The sequence below is a fragment of the Miscanthus floridulus genome, chromosome 18, assembly GCF_019320115.1.
Source record: "Miscanthus floridulus cultivar M001 chromosome 18, ASM1932011v1, whole genome shotgun sequence".
Classification (NCBI taxonomy): domain Eukaryota; kingdom Viridiplantae; phylum Streptophyta; class Magnoliopsida; order Poales; family Poaceae; genus Miscanthus; species Miscanthus floridulus.
The window spans coordinates 11041128-11066197 of NC_089597.1; the positions used below are offsets into that span (position 1 = coordinate 11041128).

At 41.0% G+C, this 25070-nt stretch overlaps 2 protein-coding genes across 3 annotated transcripts; one reads left to right on the top strand and one right to left on the bottom strand.

Annotated features, from left to right (window-relative positions):
* The first annotated feature begins 7632 nt into the window (after positions 1 to 7632).
* On the top strand, positions 7633 to 13485 carry LOC136520237 (cyclin-dependent kinase F-4-like). Its single transcript, XM_066513688.1, has 17 exons — positions 7633 to 7884; positions 8525 to 8730; positions 9555 to 9633; positions 9754 to 9822; positions 9902 to 9991; positions 10084 to 10222; positions 10904 to 11006; positions 11084 to 11136; positions 11228 to 11294; positions 11627 to 11735; positions 11814 to 11879; positions 11995 to 12063; positions 12141 to 12207; positions 12317 to 12436; positions 12536 to 12570; positions 12652 to 12733; positions 12829 to 13485. The coding sequence occupies exons 1-17, from the start codon at positions 7852 to 7854 to the stop codon at positions 13089 to 13091; spliced, it is 1650 nt and encodes a 549-aa protein (XP_066369785.1). The 5' UTR covers positions 7633 to 7851; the 3' UTR covers positions 13092 to 13485.
* Positions 13486 to 13726: 241 nt separating this feature from the next.
* LOC136519950 (uncharacterized) lies at positions 13727 to 24620 on the bottom strand. 2 transcript variants are annotated; one of them, XM_066513352.1, is made up of 14 exons: positions 24321 to 24620; positions 22984 to 23301; positions 22195 to 22433; positions 21689 to 21845; positions 20759 to 20836; positions 20349 to 20420; positions 19080 to 19199; positions 17302 to 17466; positions 16565 to 17090; positions 16339 to 16480; positions 16104 to 16213; positions 15489 to 15601; positions 14590 to 14953; positions 13727 to 14377 (listed from the first exon to the last, which is right to left on the bottom strand). In XM_066513352.1, the coding sequence occupies exons 2-14, from the start codon at positions 23290 to 23292 to the stop codon at positions 14055 to 14057; spliced, it is 2718 nt and encodes a 905-aa protein (XP_066369449.1). In that variant the 5' UTR covers positions 23293 to 23301; positions 24321 to 24620; the 3' UTR covers positions 13727 to 14054. The 2 variants fall into 2 exon arrangements, with proteins under 2 accessions (XP_066369449.1, XP_066369448.1); XM_066513351.1 differs by having other exon boundaries at positions 16339 to 16495.
* Between the last annotated feature and the right edge of the window lie 450 nt (positions 24621 to 25070).

A 25070-nucleotide genomic window follows, 5' to 3' on the forward strand; every position in this document is an offset into this window, starting at 1 on the left:
GGAGCCCAGGACCACCGCCTCTTGCTCATACCTCCTTGTCCTCGTGCCACCGCCGTCGCACGCCAAGAGTTCCTGTCTTCATCGGTCACTTCCCTAGATCTTCATGAGGCCCTTCACCTATGATGAGAACCCAACTTGTATGCCCACCCTTTGTGGACCCGAGCATTTGGTATTCAAGTCTTATCTGATTAATTGCAAGTGTATGCAAGTATTATGCCTACGAACCTAATGTCCTTTACTGGATCCATGCCTACGATTCTGTGTGCTTTGATCTTCTTTCCTCTAAATGTTCCTAGCCCTTGTGCTTGCAGTCATGTAATTGTAGTCCTGTTTGGTCATATGTATCTTTCTATGCTTGATGTTGTAGGCGGGCTGAACAAACAAGGCATTGTATAACCAAAATAATATTAATGCTTGTCATTTGGCAAATGCAGCAGCGGGTAATTTATAGTTCAGATTTACTAGCATCACTGTTCTCTGCTTATTTGCCAGCCAAACCGATGGATATCATGATTCAGGTGTTGTCTTGCATTCTCTTTTTTTCCATGCCATTGCACCTGCTTTTTATCCGTTTGGCATACGTAGTCATAATGGGATGGTGCGTCGCAAGGTCCTGTGCTCTGGTGCATGGTCATGTGCTCAAGAGTTCTTCATCCAAAGATGCAGCAATCCTTGGAATATTTTAGGTGTCCATTAGTGATGGTTTTACTACAGTCGATTAGCATGACTCTGGCACCCCTCCCTTTTTGTCCCTTTGTTTTCTACTGAACCTGTGATTTAAGTCCTCTTATATGGTCGCTGGTGGATGAAATTATCCTCTATCCAGTTCATGTCCACATGGACTGAAAGTTACACTTATGAGTCTGCAAATGCCTTCCACTATGAAATAGCAGTGGAAATATAAATGACCAAACTCTCTGTGGACTAAGTATAGAGAATAATTGGACACAAGGATCGCTTACTTAGTTGCAGGACATAACAAAAATAAATGCTAATTTAGTTTCAGATACTAGCACAAGCATTCAGTTTGGTGAGACAGAGTGACAAGCAGAGTTTCTTCTTTATGCTCACCGGGTAGTTTATAGTTCTAGATTACTCAAGTTAATATGTATTTTTTTTATCTCATTGACGTGTATGGTTATGTGCAGGAATCAGCACAGGCTGCCTATAGGTAAATAGGAGCATCATACTGCTTAAGTGGATCCCGAAGTCTTGTGCTTTTGACGGGTTCCACAATAGACTTGGCGGCGGATCTCTTGATTTTGATATTGCTGATTAGTTCTTAGTACTATAACAGTCGCCTGCATTTATTATCAATAATATCCATTTTTTCTACCAGTCCACATTTTTAGTACTAATGCATTTGACACATGGTTCTCTGTGTGATACACATGCATTTGATGCTTAGCCTTATTTATATCTCAGTAAAATCATGAATTTTGTTAACTAGGCCGCAAAATCATGTCTTTATCAACTATCATGTTCAAACCTTATGTGCTTCACTACATTTGCTATCTTGTTGTTGCTCTTTTTCTCATGGTTCAATTTATGGTCTTATGGTTCAGTCTATGGCGCTTTACTTAAAAAAAGGTTACATGAGAAAGATAAGATTGTAATACTTCTTTGATATGTGTATGTGTACACAAATTATCATTCTATTGCTATTTGTTAACTAGCCCATGCTCTCCTATTTTGCGGTGTGAGCATTGTGTTGTTGAGCTTCAATGGATATGGTGGTTGTTTTTTTTTTGGCTGCTTCTTATATAAAGATAATATAATAATACCGATTTGGTATCATGGACACCAAGTCGATTTTGTTCATCCATTGCTCTCTGATGCATTGCAGCTGATATCAAGGCAGGGCATTTTTTCGATTTTTGTTGTAGTGCGGTTGTGCATGTCAGTCTATCTATTTTCATTGTTTTTTCTTTTTTTTAGGGGGTTGTTGCAGACTAAGCGTCTGATGAGAAATTCTAATACAGAAACATAGAATGAGTTGATTCTTCTAATTTCCCTGGCTCCCTACCTGCTGCCTTTGAGATGCCTAAGAATAGGCCTTCTATTAGTGCCTGACACTCGGTGGAAATAGTTCCACACTATCAGGAAATCCGTGTTACAGTGCTCAGATTCTTTTACAGTGCATGTGCTTAAAAAAGTTTAATTAATACATATGACCGAACCAACATGACTCTGGTCTATATTTACGATCGAGCTTAGCATTGGTTAATATGAGTTGTTCATGTTATTCACATATATGCATCTCTTGCTTAAAATTTACTTTGTTTACACGAGAGTTTCGCCATCTCTTGCTGGGTTGGGATTGCGTCACGCCAAGGTGTGTGCTCTATAACTGAGACAACTCTCTGCCTGTGCGATACCTTCCTTATTTTACATATCTCTCCCGCACGTTGTTTCCACTCATGCCTGTAAAATAAGGAAGGTCCCCCAATCTCCGCTGCAAATCAAAATCGTGTGCCGCCCTCACAACCGCCCCCTCTAGCTGGACTCCTCACCCGCCCCTGCCCCTGCCCCTGCCCCTGCCCTCGTCCTCAACCCACCCTCCAGCATCGCCATCGTCGGCCGCCTCGCCTTCGTAGTCATGCGCCGCCCTCACCCTCGCCCTAGAGCCGACGGTGCGTGCGCTGCTGGTGGGGCTCGGCGAGGATGACCTCCGTGAGGGGCTACATCAGACGCCCATAGCCATCGCCCGCCACCATCACCTTCGAATTCACATGCCGTCCTCAACCTTGCCCTAGAGCCGGTGCGCATGGCTCAGGTACATACCGACTTCCTGTTAGATTGAGGAGATGTGAGTTGTCGATGTTCTTATTTTCTTGTGTTTGTTGATCCTTGATTTCATCTGATTTGTTTGGGATGCAGGTGTGAGCAGGAATATGTCCTCGCTATTAGACCAAATCAACTCCACTGAAGAGTCTATGAAGACTTGCTCAGATTCTAGTCGTGTGCAATCTCTCCTTGCATGATGATGCTGTCCTCCCTGTTTCCTAATTTTGAGGTATGATTATGTATGAGTAAAATGCACCCTGGGTACTTAAACTATTGGAGCATTACCATCTAGGTACTCGAACTGAAAAAGCTACCACCTGGGTACTTAAACTATGGAGGCATTACCATCTGGGTACTCGAACTAAAAAAACATTCCACTTGGGTACTTAAACTATTAGGCCATTACCATCTGGGTACCGTCGCCGCCGCTGCAGAGTGACTAGGAGCGCGGGAAAATGAATTTTGATTCTTTTTCTTTTTCTGAAAATGGATGAATAGTACTAGAATTTGTTATTTTTGTAAAAAAATAATTAGAGCTCCAAACATTCTAAAAATTTTTATGTAGCCTCTATGATGTACTCTACCTAGGAAAAATATGAAACTTGGAAAATGAATAGTTTTTGTATGTTTAAAAATTACCTCTTTTAATTAATAAATGAATTTCCATAAATTTTATAATTAAAATAAATAAATATCAAAAAAGGCGGCCTAGCTGTGTGCGAGCGAGCAGGCGAGCACAGGTAGGCCGCCTCTTTTTGGACATTTATTTATTTTAATTATAAAATTTATGGAAGTTCATTTATTAATTAAAAGAGGTAATTTTTAAACATACAAAAACTATTCATTTTCCAAGTTTCATATTTTTCCTAGGTAGAGTACATCATATAGAGGCTACACAAAAAATTTTAGAATATTTAGAGCTCTAATTATTTTTTTACAAAAATAACAAATTCTAGCACTATTCATCCATTTTCAGAAAAAGAAAAAGAATCAAAAATCATTTTCCCGCGCTCCTGGTCACTCAGCAGTGGCGGCGACGGTACCCAGATGGTAATGGCCCAATAGTTTAAGTACCCAAGTGGGAGGTTTTTTAGTTCGAGTACCCAGATGGTAATGCCCCTATAGTTTAAGTACCTAGGTGGTAGCTTTTTCAGTTCGAGTACCTAGATGGTAATGCCCCAATAGTTTAAGTACCCAGGTGCATTTTACTCATTATGTATGAATGTGCAATGCATGTAATTTTCTTTGTATAGTTAAGACCGGTGCAAGTGGTATAGTCTTACCACCTGTGATCGAAAAGGTCCTAGGTTTGAGTCACGGTCTCCTCGCATTGCACAGACGAGGGTAGGGCTTACCACTGACACCATTCCCTAGAACCCGTACAAAGCGGGAGCTCTCTGCACTAGGTACGCCCTTTTTTAGTTAAGGCCTAGGAGCGAAGGATTATGTATAAATGTTCATGTGTGTAGAATTTTTTTACAAACTTTCTCCAAGGTATTAATTATTTGTGTCCAAGACCATTCTGCTTTGGTGGGATGTGGTCATGGATATTTAAAGTGAAAACCTAGAAATTGACCTTATTGTTTTCAAATAAACTGCAGAGCTTGACTTGCAGCTTTTTTTCTTTAAAAAAGTGCTAAAAATGAGGTTCAGCTGCCAATTTTATTTTTTCTCTTATCATCAAAGTAATGTTATGATTGTTCATCGTTTAGGTAATGAAATTTTTATGAAAGAAATGGTTGAGGGGGACAACAACAATTTACTACATGTGTAACCGTTAGTTTCGTGATTTAGTTTTTGAAGAGCTTCAGAAGTGCAGGTTCATCATGAAGGCACAGCTGCTTTAAATTTTCCAGTTATTTAGTTCAAGGCACAGTTGCTTTAAGTGTAGGTTCATCTCTGAATAATGAAAATAGCAGTCTCATTTGGTGTCGAAATAGAATTAGTGGAACTTTTCAGTCTCCTTTTATTTCATATTAAATTGGTGTGTTTATGGTAACATAGACTGCCTGGTTTGAACATTGTACAACTCGTGGAAGAGGTAATACTGCTAGGGATATGTATGTTTACTAGGTCTTTCTCAAAAAGTTTGTTTGTGTGCCCCGCTGCAGGTCTTAGGGCTGCTCGGTTGCTATACTGGCCTAGGGAATGCATGATGCAACAATTACCATGCGTAGACTGGAGTGGTGCCAAGTGCTATTGTAGCTTCCCATCTTCAGGTGCTTGATGGTCATACTGACAATGCTACCGTGATATACACAAGGAACAATTTGCTCAACCATGTCTTTGTGCGATGTCATGGAGCCTATCCACTGACAAGGAGTTCCAGAGCCAAGGCATGATTCTGCATTCAGTGTTTTGCAATTACTACCGTACTACAAGCTATCATGAATGTTCATGTCTCCTTTTTATGTTTATTAGGGCAAACTTCTGGCACAACCGCTATATTTGTGATAATTAATGGATGAGCTATCACTATTACCTCTCTCAGCGATTCTCTTTGTATTTTCGATGCTCAGGGTGGGGATGTTTCTTTGCTTACTATGGATCACAAACTAGAAGAAAATGTTGAGGAGTGAGTATTAATTACTTTCTGATTTGTGTTGTTTTACTACTTCGCAAAACAGGCTCTAGAATACCATTTATGATGTAAGCGGCAGGAGCTCTGCCTTTCAATTAAGATTGAAAAGAACAAGATCCATAATACCATACAATGCAAGCTTATTGAAGGAAATGTATCTGAACACTGAATAGGTCCTCACTGATTTTTTTTCCAAAATTATATCTACTACAGATTTGCATATGTTGTGGTTTCACTACATGGAGGTGAGCCTCACTCTATTTGTCCCTGTATTGTGGTGATTAGTTTCCTCTCAAGTTAACTGAAATGGGATTTATAGTTTTTGATAACAAAGTGTTCAAACCATAAAATTTGTCCATCATCCTCAGGCAGAACATAGTCACATACAGGGGAACCAATGCACCCGAAAGAGACTTTTTTAAAGGAGCGATGCCTATTGTTGTCCCTAGAACAAAATTTCTTTGTTAGTTCTCTTTCTTTGTTTCAGCTGCGCTCGGATTTTTGTACGATCGCTGATCCTTGTACATTATCATTTGCTTCCTTCTTAAAGAATGTGCAGAATACCTGCCATAATTTGGTCAAAAAAGGTAATGGGATTTATATCTGGTGTTGGTTGAGACGATATCACTTTATGAAGCTTCAAGGTTTCTCCTTGGACTCTTGGAGATGGACGGTGCAGAGAGCAACATGAGAAGTTAGTACATGTATTTCTTATTTTTTTTATAGTTGCATGCTTCTAGCAAATATTTTCCTATACAAGTACAACTTATACTAATTCTGCTACAAACTTTGTAGCCAAAGTTTGACTATATGGCATTACCGGTGTGCTATCTTCGTTGTCTCAGAGCAATGTCAATATTGTTGCCGTAACTCCACCTAGGAAGGCAATACCCAATGACTGGGCATTTGATACTGATCTTACAAACATTGACAATAAGTGGGGCAAGTTGGACTCAATAATAGAGAACAAAACCAAGCTCCTGTAGTGCGTTGGCAACATAAGTGAAAGACAATATCGACAGACATCGCTCTTTAACCATTTTTTATTAAAATTTTTGATCTGATATATTATGCCCTTGCAGCCCCACCTTGCAGATTGATTTATCTTTTCTGCAGGTAATATGTTTGATGAAATTTCCCTAAATCTTTTTTGTTATCATTGTCTACAGGTAATACTGACTACTAAGCTCAACGGGTGAAGCAAAATCTGAGGTTCTGTGGTAGTATCTATTTAGTGATTTGATTTATTTGAGGTATAGTGATAGAATATTGATTGGTCTTACGATGTTAGCCAATGACTATTTGGGTCGTCATAAATCTTTTTATGCCTTTGCTCGATGGTCGCTGGTACAGTATGCACCGCTATTACCATGTGGAATATTCCACTGGTACGTGGCAAAAATTTTCTAACATAATTTGGTCGCCGTCGAGATTCCTTCTTTTATGGCGTAATATGAATCACGAAACAATATTGAATATCAATACGATAGCATTTAAGAGTACGATAAAATCGTTGTATAGCTTTACTTTGCACCGAAATATGGAGTTCCCGTTGCAATGTACGGAAAGTAGAGTCGGTGAGTGTCCGACGCTACACTCTCCATGACTATTAATATCATAAATTTTATTTTTTGGATTAAATGTCATGTTAACGTTAATATTTAATTTCACAGTATTATTATCTTATTGTGCGATCCGTGTATTTTTAGTATAAAAGTTGACACGCTACCTAGTGAAACAAAAAAGTCAAATCGACTTATAATTTGGAATGGATGGATTACATCGTAAATTATATTTTTATAATATTAAAATTTTGATTTTATAGTAGTTTAAAAAATTATTTATTCAAGAACAGAGATATAATATCTTTTACTCGCAAGTACGAGCGTTGAGCACGAGGTGGTTCGTGGTCGGCGTGAAACCGCGGGGAGCCTGGTTCTGCGACACCAGAGTCGTACAGGGACCTGGGCGCAAAACACGCGCCACATTGGACCGCGGACGGACAGGGGGCAGATAAATTAAGGCGAGGACGCGAGGGCGGCAGAAAAATCCTCGAAGCAAAGCAACCCACCTCTCCAATCCGTCTCCTCCCCCCACCTCCTCCTCGTCGTCGTCCTCCACACCGCGCGCGCGGCGGTGTTGACCCACCCACCCGTTCCTCCCCCACCCCATCAGCGCTGGAGGCGGCGGTGCGAAAGTCCCCCGGACCCTTCGGCGGCGGCGCGCGGTTATGCCGAGAGGCTCCCAGGTGCGTCGTTCGTCCCGGCCCGAGCTCTTCTGATTTTGTGGATGAGATCCGGGTAGGGGACGAGCGGGCGTGTTTCGCGTGGTCGGATCCCGTCTGTTTTCATTCAAACTGGGGGTGGTGATTGGTCCGCGGTGGATAATTCGTGTGCCTGGGGTTCGCGTGGGTGCTTGATTTGTGAAATTAGGCCGGGGGTAGCTGTGTGTCTGCGCCGCCTTGGTTTGATTAGGGTTGCGCCATGGGTCCGGACTTCCGTGGCGTTATCGTGCTGGTTTGTGCTCAATTACGCAGCGGTGAATTATCATACATGGTCTATGCTCAAATTGTTTATGCTGCCGCTGTGAACTCCAGATGCCTATTTGGTTTGTTTTTCGGGTTGCATGGTTTGTAAATTGTAATATATGTGTCTGTGCTGTACTCGTGGATAGTGGTGTGGGTGTAATTCTGTAAATCCAGCTCTTGTGCTTTTGCTGTATCCAAACTTTGTGTTAATTTGGGAGAGATAGGAAAACACCAATTAATTCGAATTGTTGGGACCTTTGAGCTTAGATCCAATTGATATATACAATATTGTTCACTGTAGAAGAATCCATTATAGGAAAACACCAATTAATTCGAATTGTTGGGAACTTTGAGCTTAGATCCAATTGATGTATACAATATTGTTCACTCATCGATGCATCCATTGGGATTTTCAACACATCGATGCATGCTTGTGCTATTTTATTTGATTCTGATTCTGATGCACCTATGCGTTGTGCGTGATCTACTTAGCTCGGCTCCAACTAATTAGGAACCTAGTTAGGTAGATCATGCATTCAGATTCCGCGTGACCTACCGTGTTACTTCATTTTCGCACATTCATAGACTGCCAATTTGTTGCCTAATTACCACTTTCTGTACTTTTGCAGGTTTCATCGCCGTGCTCTGCTGGAGTTATAGCATTTTCAGCAAGGACATGGAGTACACCCCCTACGCAGCAAGTTCCTCTGTATCCCACATCTCGCTGCTCGAGGAAGTTCTTGGCTGGAGGTTTTGTCTTTACGGAGACTTCCTGGTCATCTCTTTTGTCAACTGCACCTGAGGATCACCCCGCGCTTAGCAACTGCCTTGCCTGGTCCCATGCTGTCAGACATTAGAGTTGCCTAGTGATTACAGTGCAGCTGTAGCACACTTATTTGAGCATGGTGGATCTGTTTCTCTGGCAACATTTCGGTAATCTTTGTCTTGGTGCTAATCGGCCAGCAAAAGTTACCATCAAGACATCTCTGGACACTTGAATCTAACGCTTCGAGCTTTGCCGTCGCATATAAGCTCTAGGTATCCTTTCACCAATATCTAAGCTACTAGCATTACATATTCTGTATCCTGCCTATTCCAGTTCTCATGCATATTTCCCCCCGACAGGTTCTGGTTTTTGTTCTCTGCTAGCTTTCTTCTACCCTATCGCTGTAAGTTTTCAGTCTGGTCAGTCCAAAGTTCGGTGTGTATTGGTTACGCTATCTTTCACCAGCCTTCACTTTGGATGGCGTGACATTAGGTACTAGTGCACTCTCTAATGTAGACATGGTCCATTTATGATTCATCATTATGTAGCATTAGAAAATGTAGTTTTACTTAACTAATACCGGATCTATTATGTGCTAATTTCAGAGCAGAGGTGTTCAAGATTTTCTTGCGCAAAGCATGGGAATAGCATACATAGCTTTGAGAGGAGTCTCCAGTGACTTCGGTGTTGTAACATCCAAAGACGCTCCTGTGATACATATATGAATCTTGTTTGTTACTATACAACTGTTCTGAAATAAGGGCAGTTCTGTGCACCACCAGCTAATAAAATGGAGAGGTGAAGATCCTCTATAACCAGATGATTATAAGAATTAGAATCCTCTCTAAGCTGTTTTGGATGTCTGCTTACCTCGTTTTGGCATTGTGTTCCAGGTATACGATCATAAAGGAAGTTGGTGATGGAACATTTGGGAGTGTTTGGCGTGCAACCAATAAGGAAAGTGGTGAAGTGGTATGTCATTAGGCTTGCCCATTTGTTTCTTCTGTTACACCTTAACTTTTTTTCAGCAGCTGCACAGTTTAGTTGCCCATTGTTAGCCTTTTCACCTCATTAAGATACCCGGGCTGATAGGTTGCAATCAAGAAGATGAAGAAAAAATATTATTCTTGGGAAGAGTGCATAAACCTCCGCGAAGTGAAGGTGATTGTTGCTTTGCAACCTGTCTAATCTTTATAATGTTATGTGGCATTCTTTTGAGTTTACTTATTTTTTTAATCAGTCCCTGCGAAGGATGAACCATCCAAACATTGTGAAGCTCAAAGAAGTCATAAGAGAGAATGATATGTTGTTCTTTGTTTTTGAGTACATGGTATGTCCATATCATAGCCCTTATTCATGTGTCATTTCTGCGCTTGTACTCTGTAAGGTTACTAAAGTTTATGTTCTTTTTTGTTATTTTAGGAATGTAGTCTTTATCAGCTGATGAAGAGCAGAGGGAAGCCTTTCTCAGAGACTGAAATCCGAAACTGGTGCTTTCAAATATTTCAAGCTCTGAGTCACATGCATCAGCGTGGATATTTTCACCGTGACCTTAAGCCTGGTATGTGAGTTTGCATTTGGTTTTTATATTTAATGTTGCGATGGTTGGTCTATGGTTCCTGTTTGTTGCGAAACAAGTTACTAGCTCCACTCATTTTCACATGACATTTCGGACAACAAAATAGTTCTACACGCAGTTCAATCTTGATGTCTAAAACACCATGTATATTTTGACTGGTGGGACTATCACTTATAAGCTCAGGAACAGCTGCCGTGCAATTTTTCTATATGAACTGCATCTTCTGAGGCTACGTAAAGTTCAAGAAACCTTTTGTTAGTTATAAATTGCTGTAGGTGAACAAGTATTCATGATGTGGTTGCCCTCTGGTTATTTTCAAATTTGTTGAGTAGTTTATCTATCATTATACACTGATGAAACTTGCAACATTAGTAAATGTTGTCTGTTCATTCCCTGTGTGTGATGTAGTTGCAGAGTGATTCACTTTCAGAACCAGGAAATGTATACATGGTAGTGGGTAATGGATTCTGGTTCTTTTCATAGTAGCTGTGGGCATAAGATCATATAAGAGGAAAAAAGAGAGTAGAAGTAATGAAATCTTGCAGTACCGTTCTTTATTTAACTTATTATTACATGTACCGTGTTCCATCTGGGAATGTGTTCAGTGTTGTTAGCAAATGGCAACAATCATAATTGATCTTGGTATAACTTATGCAATTTCAGAAAATTTGCTTGTTACAAAGGAGCTCATCAAGATAGCGGATTTTGGACTTGCTCGTGAAATTTCTTCTGAGCCACCATATACAGAATATGTGTCCACTCGTTGGTAGGTTATGTTTGAAGTCTTATATTTGCTTAAAGTGTACAAAATAATAGAATATTCTAATGCTTACTATTGGCTAGGTATCGTGCCCCTGAAGTTCTTCTACAGGCTACTGTTTACAATGCAGCAGTTGGTAAGTGAAAAATATTTGTGGCTTTACCTGAAAGCCGGAGGGTAAATTGGTGCCATTTTATTAATATGTTTATTTCATATCATATTTTCAGACATGTGGGCAATGGGTGCCATTATTGCTGAGCTTTTTTCGCTGCGACCACTTTTTCCTGGCTCAAGGTACGCATGGTTGGCGTGTGTCAATCATTTGAACATATATAGTTTCACCCCCTATTTGAACTGAGGTTGCTTATACTAAGAAAAGCATGCTACATAGGTGAAAGAATTTAGTGTCGACCATTTTAATAAAATATCAAGTATTTCCTTTTTAATACTAATTTTTATATAATGGAAAATTGACAATAGTCAGCTTAGCTTCTATCATAAATAACAATCAAGTTACTTTACGGAAAGGCGATTTTGAATAAGTGATCCTAGGAAGCAACTGCCTTTCTTAGAAGTTATTTTGTATAGAAAAGGCTATCTGTAACTCCATGTTTTATCTTCCTCAGTGAACCAGATGAACTCTACAAAATCTGTAGCATTCTTGGCACTCCGAATCAGCGCACTTGGCCTGAAGGACTGAAGCTAGCAGCATCTATAGGTTTTCAGTTCCCTCAGGTATAGAGATTTATCTCTTGTAAGATATTTTCATATTAGTGACTGTTAGTGGTATAACTGTGCTATGTCATATTTCAGTGTGAAAGCGTACATCTTTCGGAAGTGGTTCCCTTAGCAAGCGAAGATGCAATCAGCCTTATTTCGGCAAGTGTCAACGTTCAACGCTCCTTTTTTTTTCCTGCTTAAAGTGTTCCTTCCCCCCTTCTGTTTGTAAACGCGTCCCATTAACTGATGGATAACAAATTACTATCTGCCACAGTGGCTTTGCTCATGGGACCCACGAAGAAGGCCAACAGCAGTGGAGGTTTTGCAGCATCCCTTCTTTCAGGTCATTCTTCTGACAGGTTTACATAGTGGTTGATGAGTTAACCTGCTTCATGACCTTACCATCATTGTGTTTTGCAGCCATGCTTCTATGTCCCTCCTTCACTCCGCTTCAAACCCACTGGATATGCATCAACCCCACCATCAGGTACCTCAATATCCTTGAGATATGCATACTCATATTCTTTTTCATTAGCACATCACTACATCCTTGTTGAACAAGTTCACATTCACATAATGGATCTCTACTTCTGTAGCTGGGGCTAAAGGAGCTGTGGATCAGAAGAACATTAGGAGATACTCCATGGGGACTGTACCCAATGCGAGGCCAACAGTTAATTACTCGTACTTGAGCAATAACACTCCAGCAAGAGCAGGTATGTGTTTGGGCTGGCATGGCCTACTCAGTTCTTATTAAAGGATTTGTGGTTTTTGCCTCTGGAGGTTCTTACTTTTCTGCCTTGCCAACGTTGCAGCTGTTGTGCAAAGGAAATTGGAGTTGGATCATCAGGTGAATATAATCTCTTAGCTGTTCATATAGCTGGTTGCTTCACATTTTCAGCAATTCAATATTTGTCATTATCTTTTGCAGCTCCCAGAGACTAACCATAAGGTGACAAAGGCGAACGTGATGAATCAGTCTTGGTACAGACCAGCAGCAGCAAGGAACAATGGTGAGTACTGTTCCTGAACATTCTGTGGATCAGAAAAGTAAGAACTTTGGTCTAGTTACTTTGAACTAACATTGCAAACTTTGGTCTCTGAGCAGGGAATTACCTTGCCAAGGATCAGAACCCCCGTGCACCTGACCTTACTGAGAAGCTGTCTCAGCTGTCAATGGGCCCCAACAGAGTTTCGGGTTTGGGTTCCGAGAGGTTCGCTACAGACCTGAAGTATCGAACCCATGGGAACACTGTCAAGCGCCCCTTGCCTGTGGGATCCAGGGCGTGGCACAGTCCAGCCGACCCCTTTCGGCGCCCATACGAGATGCCAGGTGATAGGGCTCTCCTTCCAAGGAAGCTTGTAAGCTGAAGCTGAAGCTTCAAGAAACAGATTCAACGCTTGCCCTCTCAAGTGTCACCGCCACTCTTCTTCCCCGGCTACTTACCTCAGAATAAACCACCAATCTCCTTTGCAGCAGTGGATGTTGCCCAGCATTGTCTATTACCGTGCTTGTGCGTGACGAGAATAAGAGGCATCCCCGTCCGTGCACCCGATCTCGCCCTGGTCCCTGGGTCCACGGGCTCCTGTGTTCATTGCGAGCATGGCCGAATGTGTCTCCATGTGACATTGTGTTTTATGCTTTGCGATGTGTGACTGGTTTCAGTTGTTACTTCATGGCTTTTTGCTTGTTCAGTGGGTTTGTGTGGAGTGTGACATGCTCGGCTAAACACAATTCTAAATATAAATCTTGCTTGTTCAACAATTGATGGATCGGTTGCTTTTATTGTTGTGCCAGCCTTGCAAGCATATTTGCTCATTAAGGAACGAATCAGCGAAACATTAATTTTGGACAAGACGATTCAGTGTAGAGATCTAGGGCACGTTTGGTTCCCAGCCAGCCATGAGCCGTTTTGGCTGGCTCGCGCGCAATCTCGCTCCGGCAGGCGGGCTGTTTCGGCTCTCCCACACGAACTTCTCGCAGGGAACCCACAGAGTAAACGTAATTTGCATCTCATGATATTGAAAAATTTATGGAGAATTCCAAAACCTTGAACAGTGGGAGCACGAACAGATATGCTTTTTGTGTACATAATACCACAAACTAATCTGAAACCTTTCACAAACTAGAAAAAGCACGTTTCCACCAGGCTGCCCTGTAATTGTACGTTTATTTGATGCCTATCCCTAACTCCTGTGGACTTCGGGCAGCTTTTGTGTACATTCTGTGGGGGCTATAACTTGCTATCTTTGGATGGCAAACTAATAGGCACAGCTAAATACAGGACAAATGAAACCTGTGGATAACTATGTATGGAAAACAAACGTTGCTGACTAAATATTGACACGAAGGGCCGCCAAGAAAGCTAGCGTGTAAGGAGAAGTGGACTTGCCGAAGGGCGTGCACCACCGTGGCAGCTTTTCGAGAACCCTTGCGACCTGTGGTGTGACTCTATTCACATCTGTTCTTAGTTTTATCAGGATAGGAGCATCCGCCGCTTGTTTAGCGTCTCTTTGAGATGCTTCGGTAGCCTTGTTCGACCAGTATAGGGTTAGCTGGAATTTTGTCGGCGAGTTTTTGCCCCCTGCAAACTGGATTGTATGCCACCCATCTATCTCGCTCTTGTCGCCGAGTAGGACTATTTTCTCCGAATCCACTGAACAGAATACATGAAAAAAATGTCAAATGATGTAGAAAGGGAAATCAGTTACAGTCATACTTTCAAGCATGCTCAAAGCCTTACTGGTACTCATTTGTACTGATATTTATCAGTGTCAGTACTAGCTGAGAAGCTAAAGCAATGATCTCGTCAGAAAGTTTCCTGTTTTTTGGAGTTATAGATCTATTTAATTTAATGGTTCAACTCACCTTGAACTGTGAAGTCATCGATTTCCTCTTTGTTGATTCCAAGTGTCCAACGTGTCGATGACTTGGTATCAACTGATACTACTGTCTGTCGAGCACCACCTGTAACTGAATCACTTTCTACAAGGAGCACAGGAACTTCAGACTTGCTCCATCCAGTATTGCTCTCTTTGTAACTCGAGCAACCATACTTCATTCTAAATGTTACAAAGTCAGTAGTCATATTTCTTCCGCAAGAAAATTCTTCATCTCCAAGGTCCGCTAATTCATTTGTCAACTTTCCAGGTGTATTGGAAAACAAAGAAATATATGATACTGGTTCTCTATTTCCGTCATCTATTCCTATGGTATCGACGACATGTACAACCTGAGAAGAGACAGATCATCAAGTTACTATATTCTGTTGATTCGCAGAAAGGAGCTACTACCATCGATTAGGTATCAATACTAAAATGATCTCGATTAATGCCAAATAGTGGGATATTGTGATAAATCCAGGCAAGCAGGATTCCATAGGAGATATGAACAAGATTTAGGAACTCAAGTATGCAACAAACCATCACGTTGTAGTGACTATCCCCAACAAAATGAATCATGGGGCCACATATGGTTACTTTCAACTCGTCCCTCAAAAGGATTCATCATGTTCCTTACACAAATAAAAACAACGAGATGGCATTCAAACCATTGATAACTAGTTTTGAGATGCAGCGAGGATATGGTGCAAGTAGCATTGTTCCCAAATACCAAAACGTAACTGATGAGTACTCCTTGTTTTGGTTTGGGTACCAAGGTAGAAATTTGTTATCGAAATTTCACAGGTATGCATAAACAAATATTGTGATAAACCCAGCTAGAGGGTAGAGGCACTGTAGTATAACAGTAGCATAAGAAGTGCTTACATTTACAGATCGAGCGACATCCTCCGTAAATGCTGGCACAATGCCACTTGACGCCAAAGCAAGTGAAAGACCAAAGGATATGAATAATAGTAAACCCAGAATTCTTTTATCACCTAAGAAAAGCACAACATTATACAAAAGTTTCTTTTGGGAAGGTAACTGAAAAGGCAAAACCATAAATAAAGCTACAAAATGTGAATTAGTTTAAGAATTTCAAGCATGGTCAGATGGTAGTAAGTGAACATTAAATAGAAAAGCAGGAACCCTTTTCTGACAGGTGAAGAAATACCAGAAAATACAACACTTGGTTATTTAACAGACATTAGTTACATAACCGCACTATACATCAACAGGTTGGTGTCCTGAGAACACAGAAGTGTCTGTTGGCAGTGCAAATACTTATTACATTACTAAATTACTGATTATGCAGTGAAGAACAAAACTGAAAATGCTGTACAGTGCAAGACTAGCATATAAACCACACCCTTTCATTCTAAATGGAAGACAGGAAGAGGAAAGCAAAAAAATGAAATGCAAACAAGAATACAAATATTAATGAGAACATAACTTTAGCATTAAAGGAAATGTAACTATATCTAGCATGTCATGATTTACCTGAGATATGAATGTATGAAAGAAGATACACAAACGTGGAACAGACGACAACAGCAATGGCAACCGAAACTATTACATTTCCAAGCCAGTCTGGTAGTCCACCAGGATTCCTGCGTATCAATGCAAAATGAGGTTAAGAAAAAAGCTTAGTTGCTTTAGATAGCAGATTTTATGTTTCAAAGAACATCAAACATTAACAAAAAAGATGATAAACTGCGAGGTGTCTACATATTACCTGTCAATACGTACAATACTTCCAACAATTACATCAGCCATGCGAATAGCCAAACCAGCAGAGGACACAACTGGGGCAGCCAAACCCAGAACCAATGTGACAACCTTAAGCTGTTTAGGTAGCCGAACAGGGGAGAGAGTAGCTTCCAAAAAACCATCTAGATATAAACAGCCATAAATACTCAAGGTGATATCAAGCTATTAACATAGGGGTATCAACAACTTACATGCAAAAGCAGGTGAAACAAGCCAGACAAGTGCTATATATGATGATCCAACCTTGAAATAAGTTCCTAGTATCAGAGCTATTAGCCATTGGACAAAACCAGATTTAAAAATCCACCTCTCAGCTTCCAGGTCAATAACATTTTCCATCATGCTAAGAGTTATGCCTGTTTTTGTTCTGGAATACACACGTCGAAGATGCCTCTTCAGGAGAATAAATCCAATATGCTGACCAATAAATGCTCCAAGCAGTGCAGGTGAACCAAATAAGCCAATAATTAACCATGGGTTTGCAACATATGGAACAGGAAATGGACATATATAGGGCAGAGCAAATGCTACCACAACTGGTAAGCAGATAGAAAATATCAACAATAGAATGATGCTCAAGCATGATATTGCAAAGGACACCAGCGCAGGGTGTCCACCCATAATCAATGATGTTCCCCATATTAGAAGTGACTGCAATATGATTGAGTTGTGAAACATGGTAGCAAGTCGCTGTGGATAGACCACCATGTACTTTCCCTGCAAGATTGAACACAGGCAGGAAAGGGGGAAAATAAGTTGACTGCCATATGAACTTCACAAAATCTGAAATTAAATAGTTTAACAATGCCCTGTTTCAGCTAATATTGGTGAAATTTTCCAGTAACCAACAAGACCAAGGACAGAGATTTCATGACACACAATCAAGATCATTGGCAGCACATAACGGGGCAAGAATTTACTGCAATACCAGGATATCGAAGTAAACAGCTTTATCCTGCTCTGTATTTCCTTGCTTCCGTTGTTGTGCATCTTTCAAAAATTTTGGAGATGCTGCAGAATGGAGTAGGAAAGCAAGCATGTTATCTCCAATATGCTGAAGAGACCCCGGTTTCAGAAGCGTCATCTTGTCATTCTACAAAGTAGATAATAGAAACAATCACAAACCAGAAGATAACATGTTTAGGATTCAACAAAGTGGATTATCAAACATTCTTTTGACCCTCTAATATTTTTACGATATTAATCAAGGCCATGTTTACATGACTTTTGTGCTACAGCATCACATAAAATTCTAATCTCACAGCATTCAAATAATTAGATATCACTAAGAACCACATGGTTGCATATTGTTATTAGCCACCTTGTGAGGCTGCAGCAACAACATAAGTAGGCATTTACATCTGCTGGTAGCATGTTGGCTAATATTATCGACGATTAGGACCTTTCCCTCTCCATCTCTTAGTATAACACATCACATAATAGATGCAAACACAAGTATACACAAGATTGGAGAGGCTCTCTTTCTTTATTGTTCACATAATGATCTGTACAATGAAATCTCTCTCCTCTCTTCCCATATATTGAGTCCTGGTGCGAAGGAGTGCTACTAGGAGTCCATGTTTTTGGTAAAAGTTCAATCCAAAATCCCATTGGTAAAACAGTTCTTGGAGAAAGAGTACAAAGCATACGCAAGTTGCATAGCCCAGCATTCCTTTGACGTGTAGTTTTTTAGTCAATTATGTATTAGATATAAGATGTCCTTACTTGATCTGGTTTGATCTAGTTAGCTGCTCCTTCAAAAGAGAACAAACCTACTAGCATTGTTAGGTGTAAGCCCTCCATTCCCTCCCTCCCTCCAACAAGGTCTCAGAGCCATTGTGGCAACTGCTAGAGTAATCCTTTTGTTAATCTTTTGCTTAACTAGTAGTTTTTTTTTTCTCAAACACGCAGGAGAACTGTGCATCATTGCATTAAGATAGAAAAACAATCCAATTACAAGCCAATTCCATGGCAAGGGTTAGTTTTTTAACACATTCGTGCCCTTAAAAGATAGAGCAGCCATATCCATCTTCCTAACCCAAAATCTCCACGAGGGCCTTAGCACTGGACAAAACACACAACAATGCCTGCTCACTAATCTCCTGTAGCACCGCTCGAACGTCAGGGACACAGCCATTACAGTGTGTGTGTGTGGGTGGGTGGGGGGGGGGGGGCACCCTGCTGTATTCCCGGTTCAAAAAAAAGGACGCAGCCATCGAAATCACAGTGGTTCCGACGCTTCCAATATGTATGCCTATATGCAATGCAAGAGTAGCTTAGCAGCTCAGAAGCTCGTAAGGCTGGCTGATCAAGAGTAAGTGTCTTACCCTTGAACCTCAACATTGCCACATCATTTATCTTCTAGAATTAAACAGCTCAGTTAATACCTGTGAAGCAACTTGATCTGCAATCTATTTCTCCTTTTGGTTAAAACTGTTACTTTTGATTTGGAACCAAAATTTCAGTTTACATTCTTAATTAATGTTCATCAAGCAACATTGCTAACAAAGCTTAGTCATTGAGTGAGGCTTCGTAAAAAAAATACTTTCCAATTTTTAAAAGCAGAAATACACAAAGAATTATCAATGGGCAATATATCAGAACTTTTATCCACAACCTTATACCTGTATAAAGTCATACACATGTGGGAAAGAGAAGAAACTTAGATAAGTTTGGCATTAATAATAATAAGCCAAGAGAACCAACCTTCGTATGATACACAGATGTTTTATCAGTATATGCAAAATCAAGTCCAGGAAGACGTCCAACTTCCTCATATATTTGAAAATCGGTAGCAGATTTTATTGCTCCTGAACGAAAAACATCCTGCAATTACAAAACATCAATCCCCTGGGAAAATGACCAATATTAATCTATTGTGCAGCACCAAACTGACAGATCTGGAACTATCTTCTTTTACCCAAGCAACAAAAAACTCCCTTTTTCTTCAAGCTCATTTTTAGCACCAAATACATTGGTTTGAGGCTGGGAAACAATCGTGTATACCTAATTTATTAATAGATTGTTTCTATAATCAAATAGGACAAATGAAAACTAACAAATGCTCTGGGCTGTTAGATTTCAGTTAACTCAAGCATGACCATGCGCATTGAATCGTCGCCCTCTGGATCAGGATTCAAGATGTGCAGCTCATGCCTGATATGCAGGACTCCATAGTTTGGAGATGGACAGCCGATGGAAAATACTCCACACGTTCAGCATATTGAATACAATTCCGTGGCTCACACTGCAAGTTCCAGGCTGATCTCATTTGGAAGGCAAAGGCAGAAAATAAATGCAAGGTACATGCCTGGATACTAATGCACGACAAAATTCTTACGGCGGATAATCTCTGCAAAAAAGAGGGTGGCCGCATCATGAGCACTGCGTTTTGTGCAATGGACCGTTGGAGACAGGGCTGCACCTTTCTTTGCTATGCCCCTTCGCCAAAGCCGTCTGGAGTAAGGTGTTATCCTGGGAAAATTTTGATGTGCAGCTGCCCCAACAAGAGCCCCAGCGCCTTGCAGACTGGTGGGAGGAGGTGGCGAGTATGATACCGAAGCAAGAACGTCGAACGTTTAATGGAGTGCTTATTTACATTATGTGGAACACATGGAAGGAAAGGAATAGGAGGATTTTCGAAAATGAGCACCAAACGGTAGAGCAAGTCGCCTATCTAGCCAAGGAGGATATTGTTCAAAGACGTAGGGCCATGTGTATTGCAGGGTAAAACAACAAGCGCGTGAGCGGTGGCTATTGTGTCTTCATCCTATGACCGGTGTTCTTGGGCACCGTGGGTGCCGTTGTACATAAAACTCTATTTCCTTCTTAATTGAGCGGCAGAGCTCCTGCCTTTACTTTCAAAAACCATGCGCATTGAACAAAAAAAACAGGAACCAAAATTGAGCAAAATCTGACCAGAGGGGAAAAAAGAAGTCTGCACATGAAAGCTGGAGGGAGGGAGGGAGATGCTACCTGTGAAGCTATCTGAGCAGATGGGTATTTGGCTACAGCTGCAAAGCTTTCCAACGCCCAATGGTCGGTACCCTGTCATACATTAAAAACTTTAGGCTAAGTATGTAATTCTCATTTTGATTGTAAGTTGATCAAAAGTGAATTGTAATCCACGGCACTCAAAACAACAAATAGTTATAAACCAAAGTAGCCACATACACCTTCATGCTTATATTTTTCTTATTTTCTTCCATGTGCAAATCTAGCTAAACCTCCCATTTGCCCAATTTTCCAGGAAAACCTTTTATTAGGATCAGGCAGCCAGCAACAAAGAAACTTTAAAACACCAGGAGTCTAAACCTTTGGTACAGATGCAAGTACAAATATAATCTCAACATCCAAATGGGGAATATTACAGAATTAAAACAGACCTGGAAGAGTGTGGATTTCCCACTGATACCCATAGCTTCCAGATCAACCGCAAAACTTACTGAATTTCTCCAGTGGTGCTGCATAAAAGTTAACATTAGGATTCAGGAAATTACCCATAGCATGCATGGTGATAGCATGAATGCGACACATGGCTTTCAATGACTTGTTTAAAATAACAGAATTACAATTGGCCAATTTTATTACACTTTAAGAAGTGTCATGAGGGGACTGTTTAGGACACTAATAAAAGGTAGAGGGACTCCTTTAGTGAACAAGTTGGGGAGCAGAAAGAGAAATGGATTAGGATATGCAGATCTCGAGGCAAGGTAACATCTTGAGTAGTATATACTTCTTCAATCCCATATGCTCCCACTCCTGCAAGTGCTGAATTATGGGAAACACTAGCATTATAACCCTTAACAAGGCAGCTACCAAAGTAGACCCCTGCCAAAATTCCCGCACCCCCAAAAACAAGGCATTGAAGAATACCAATGCATACTGAAATGTATTCATTGACACAGTGGGACAATTTAGGAGTGAGGAGTTTGCCAGACACGCAACAGTTCAGTAGTTGACAAAACTCAACAGTTTTCGCCCATGCATAGAGCAACTCAACGAGGTCCTCTATTGCAACAATTGTTACAAGAGAGTGGCAGGTGCTATTATAGTTTAGCAACAGTACTTAACGGCTTAATATTATATACAGTAATACTATATACATCCTGGGTAGCAGCGCAAGCCGCAAACAGGCAGGACGATTGTACTACTCGAGTAGCCGACTAGCCACTGACTAATCACGATTAGTCGGCAGATCGGGTGCCCATACAACTAGGTGATTTGAAAACATTGACCTGGATTGAACAGGTGGTAGCTAAGGCAATCTTACAGCACATATGTGTAATATGTGTATGAAGTTTAAAGATACTAACCTGAGTTATAAAACTATGGGCGCCATCAAGACCCTCTTCTTCTCCAGTATTGAATAAAAACAAGATACCACTCTTAAACCCATGTGCCCACTGAGCCACTCCCCGTGCAAGCTCTAACATGACTCCCACACATGAACTGCAATCTCCAGCACCTTCCCTGAAAATTCAAAAACACATTTAATATCTCAAAAAAATGGACAAAACATGTGGATGTCACTACAATTAGACCAATTAATGTACAAAGAAAAATAAGCAATGATGTTTTACTGTTACCACAATGCCTACATGGGTAGCTATCTAAATTATTAGTGAAATCTGCTCAATGGAACAACCAGGTAAAAAATATGGCACTGTCAATCATACACCATTTATTCGTATGGTTCCTTCAAAACATATTGTAAATGTCTTCTCATTAGATACTCTTGAACTCACACCCAATAGTCAATGTCAGGTTTTTTGTTGTTAATTCTTTCCTACATATTAATGAAGAGGGTATCGAGCCTTACGTTGTCGAAACAGTGTCAATATGCGAAGAAACCAGAATCAAGTTTTCCTCAGCTTCTGGTAAATATTTGGGAGTAACTCTCAATAGCACATGCTTTAAGTCTGAATACAAGAGAGTTTTTCCCTTGAAAAGACCACCAGATAGACGATTTGCGCCTATATCTGTGTGAAACAACTCCAATTGAACATCAACCTCCCAATGAGCTGTCTTCTTTATTTTTTCTGCTACTGCATATACATACTATTGCATGGGCATGTCAAAATAGGATACAAAGTTCCACAAAAAATGTTCAGCTTCAATAATGTTACTGATCATGTTATTATAAGGTGCATAGACGACACTACTGTGGGTAAGAAAGAAAATGGCAAATCATGAACATGTAAAAAAGAGACAGGGAGAATTAAATGGATGAATCCTAACTTCAATTTGCATTATCTTGTTACCAGTTCACAGCAGCTTAGCAGCCATTAGTTACCAACTAGGCGTACAAGGCACTGGCAATCAGAATTGTATGGCTGATGAATTCAAAACATGGGTCAAATTTAGTAGATCTTTAACAATTATGCTGCAGCATTTATGTTATGGCTATAACAAATAGCTTAGCAGCCATTAGTTACTCTAATTTTGACCAAGCTTATAGAAAAATATATTAACATCTACAAAACCAAACAAAGGTACAATTAAGACACATATTTCATTGTGGATTTAGTGAAACTAATTCTATGTTCTAGAAACTAGAAGACCCAAGTGTTGATTGAAACTGTGAAAATAGGCTACATGAATGAACAACCTGAATAGCACGATCGAGGGAATCTGAACCAACTGGGTGAGGACCCAAGCCTGTCAAATACTTGACATGCTTAAGCGCAGAAACTTCGGAGAACCCCCTCTTGCCAGCCTGCTCCGCATCAAGGGGCAAAGGAAGGCTTCCAAACTGGATCTGATAAACAGACCATGATCCATGAAGGAATATTATCAACAATCCCAGTAACAAGTAAGCACCCCTCCTATGCTTGTGCCTGTCATCATTTGAATCAATTGCCTGATCAACTTTGGGCTTCTCACGGGTTGACACAGAAGAGCCTTGCCCTCGAGGCATTCTGATAATCTGAATTCAAATAATGCAAACAAAAAAAAGATAAGGGTTGTCTTTACAAGTACCATCATCAATAGAAAACTAATCAACAACTAGCTCAGTTTTTTTTTTTCAGAAGTATATATTTTTTAAAAGTACAAAAAAAATGTTTATCTTTTTTTGTTGACAAGTGACAACAGGATAAGCCCATCCTACCTAAATAAGTTTATCCGTGAATCCAGGCAAAATACAACATGAATGAAGGCACAAAATGTAAATTGGTGCGACTTTCCTCACTTCACTCCATAAAGTGACTGCGATTTTACTCAGCACAGCTGTACTGACCACCCATGGGTTCACAATCATAACACCAAGTCATGACAGGATCACCAAACCGACCAGGACAAGAAATCAATCAATCAACAAAGGTCCCAATGCTGCTGCAGCTTTAAAGAAGCTGGCCTGGACCAGGACGAGAGAGAGATGACTCTCTCCATGACTCCATATCATACAAGAAAAAACAGACAGCAGAAAAGGCATGTGGCAGGCCACCGCAGGGATTTTACAACCCCATCATCATTTTTCACTTTCACTTCCAAGCGGAAATAAATCTGGAGAGGAGAAAGGACGCGGCGTGGCCCCTACCTACCTCGGCCCAGTTAACTCCCAACTTGGTCAGTCGTCGTCATGGGTTAATTGACATAGTAACTGACGAAACTAAGGATGGCTTATCTAGTGCTCCATGCGCGAGACTTTTAGCACGCAATCTCCTCCATCCCCGTGATCTGATCCTCGGCATTGAGGAGCGGGAACAGCGTGTGATTCCTGGAAATTAGATCTACAAAGCCCAGCCCAGACCCAGCGCCAGCAGCGAGGAGGAGAATTGGTGCTCAATTGAACCCGAAAAAATCCCACCCCAAAGGGAACAAATTGGTCAGATGGCAGTCGGATTTGGATTTGGGTGTGGTAGCTGAGACCTCAGAGCAAGCAAAGTATAATAACGGAAGCACACTCGGTCGTAGAAAAATCCATCCGGGAATTGAATTCCTTACCAGCAGACGAAGAACACGAAGGAATCAATTGAAGGCAGGTCCACCCGACGCGACGCGACGCCGGTGCATTGAGGCGGACGAAGACGAAGGAATCAGTTGAAGGCAGGTCGGTGCACTGAGGAGAGAGCGACGGCGACGCTCGTGCACTGAGGAGGAGAGGAAGACGACTTGGCGGATGAGATGAGAATTTCCCGTGGTGGAGACCTGGCAGGGATGGGATGGAGTCTCGGAGACCGTTCCGTGATGCAGTTGGGCTGCACGCGCGTGCTAGTCGTCGTCGAATCGCTCGCCCCTCCCAAGTCTTCCCATTATAAGGAAGGACGCTCCTCAGGTATCATCTGAGATGAAAAATTCCTTCATTACTATCGGTGCAGAAAATGATCAACTAATAAATATTTATAGTTATACTATACGTTGTGATCAGAGGTAGTCTGGCACTCAATGATATAGGATTTATACTGGTTCAGGCAACGTGCCCTACGTCCAGTCTGGGTCGGTCAACGACTTTATTCCTGAGCCAAGTGCTCGAAGTTTGCAGTAGGGTTACAAACAAGAAGGAGAAAAATGAGATGTACAAGAGGTCTAGTCGGCTCCGGTTGGAAAGGCCGAAAACGACAGGAACTATGCTATGAGCTAAATGTTTAAGCGCGTGCTTGAGGTCCGAACCTGACGATTCTGTGGTCGTAGACCAGTGAACTTGGTTGAACTAATAAGACTAAGAAAGGTTCTTCAAAAAAGCCTTAGAGAGAA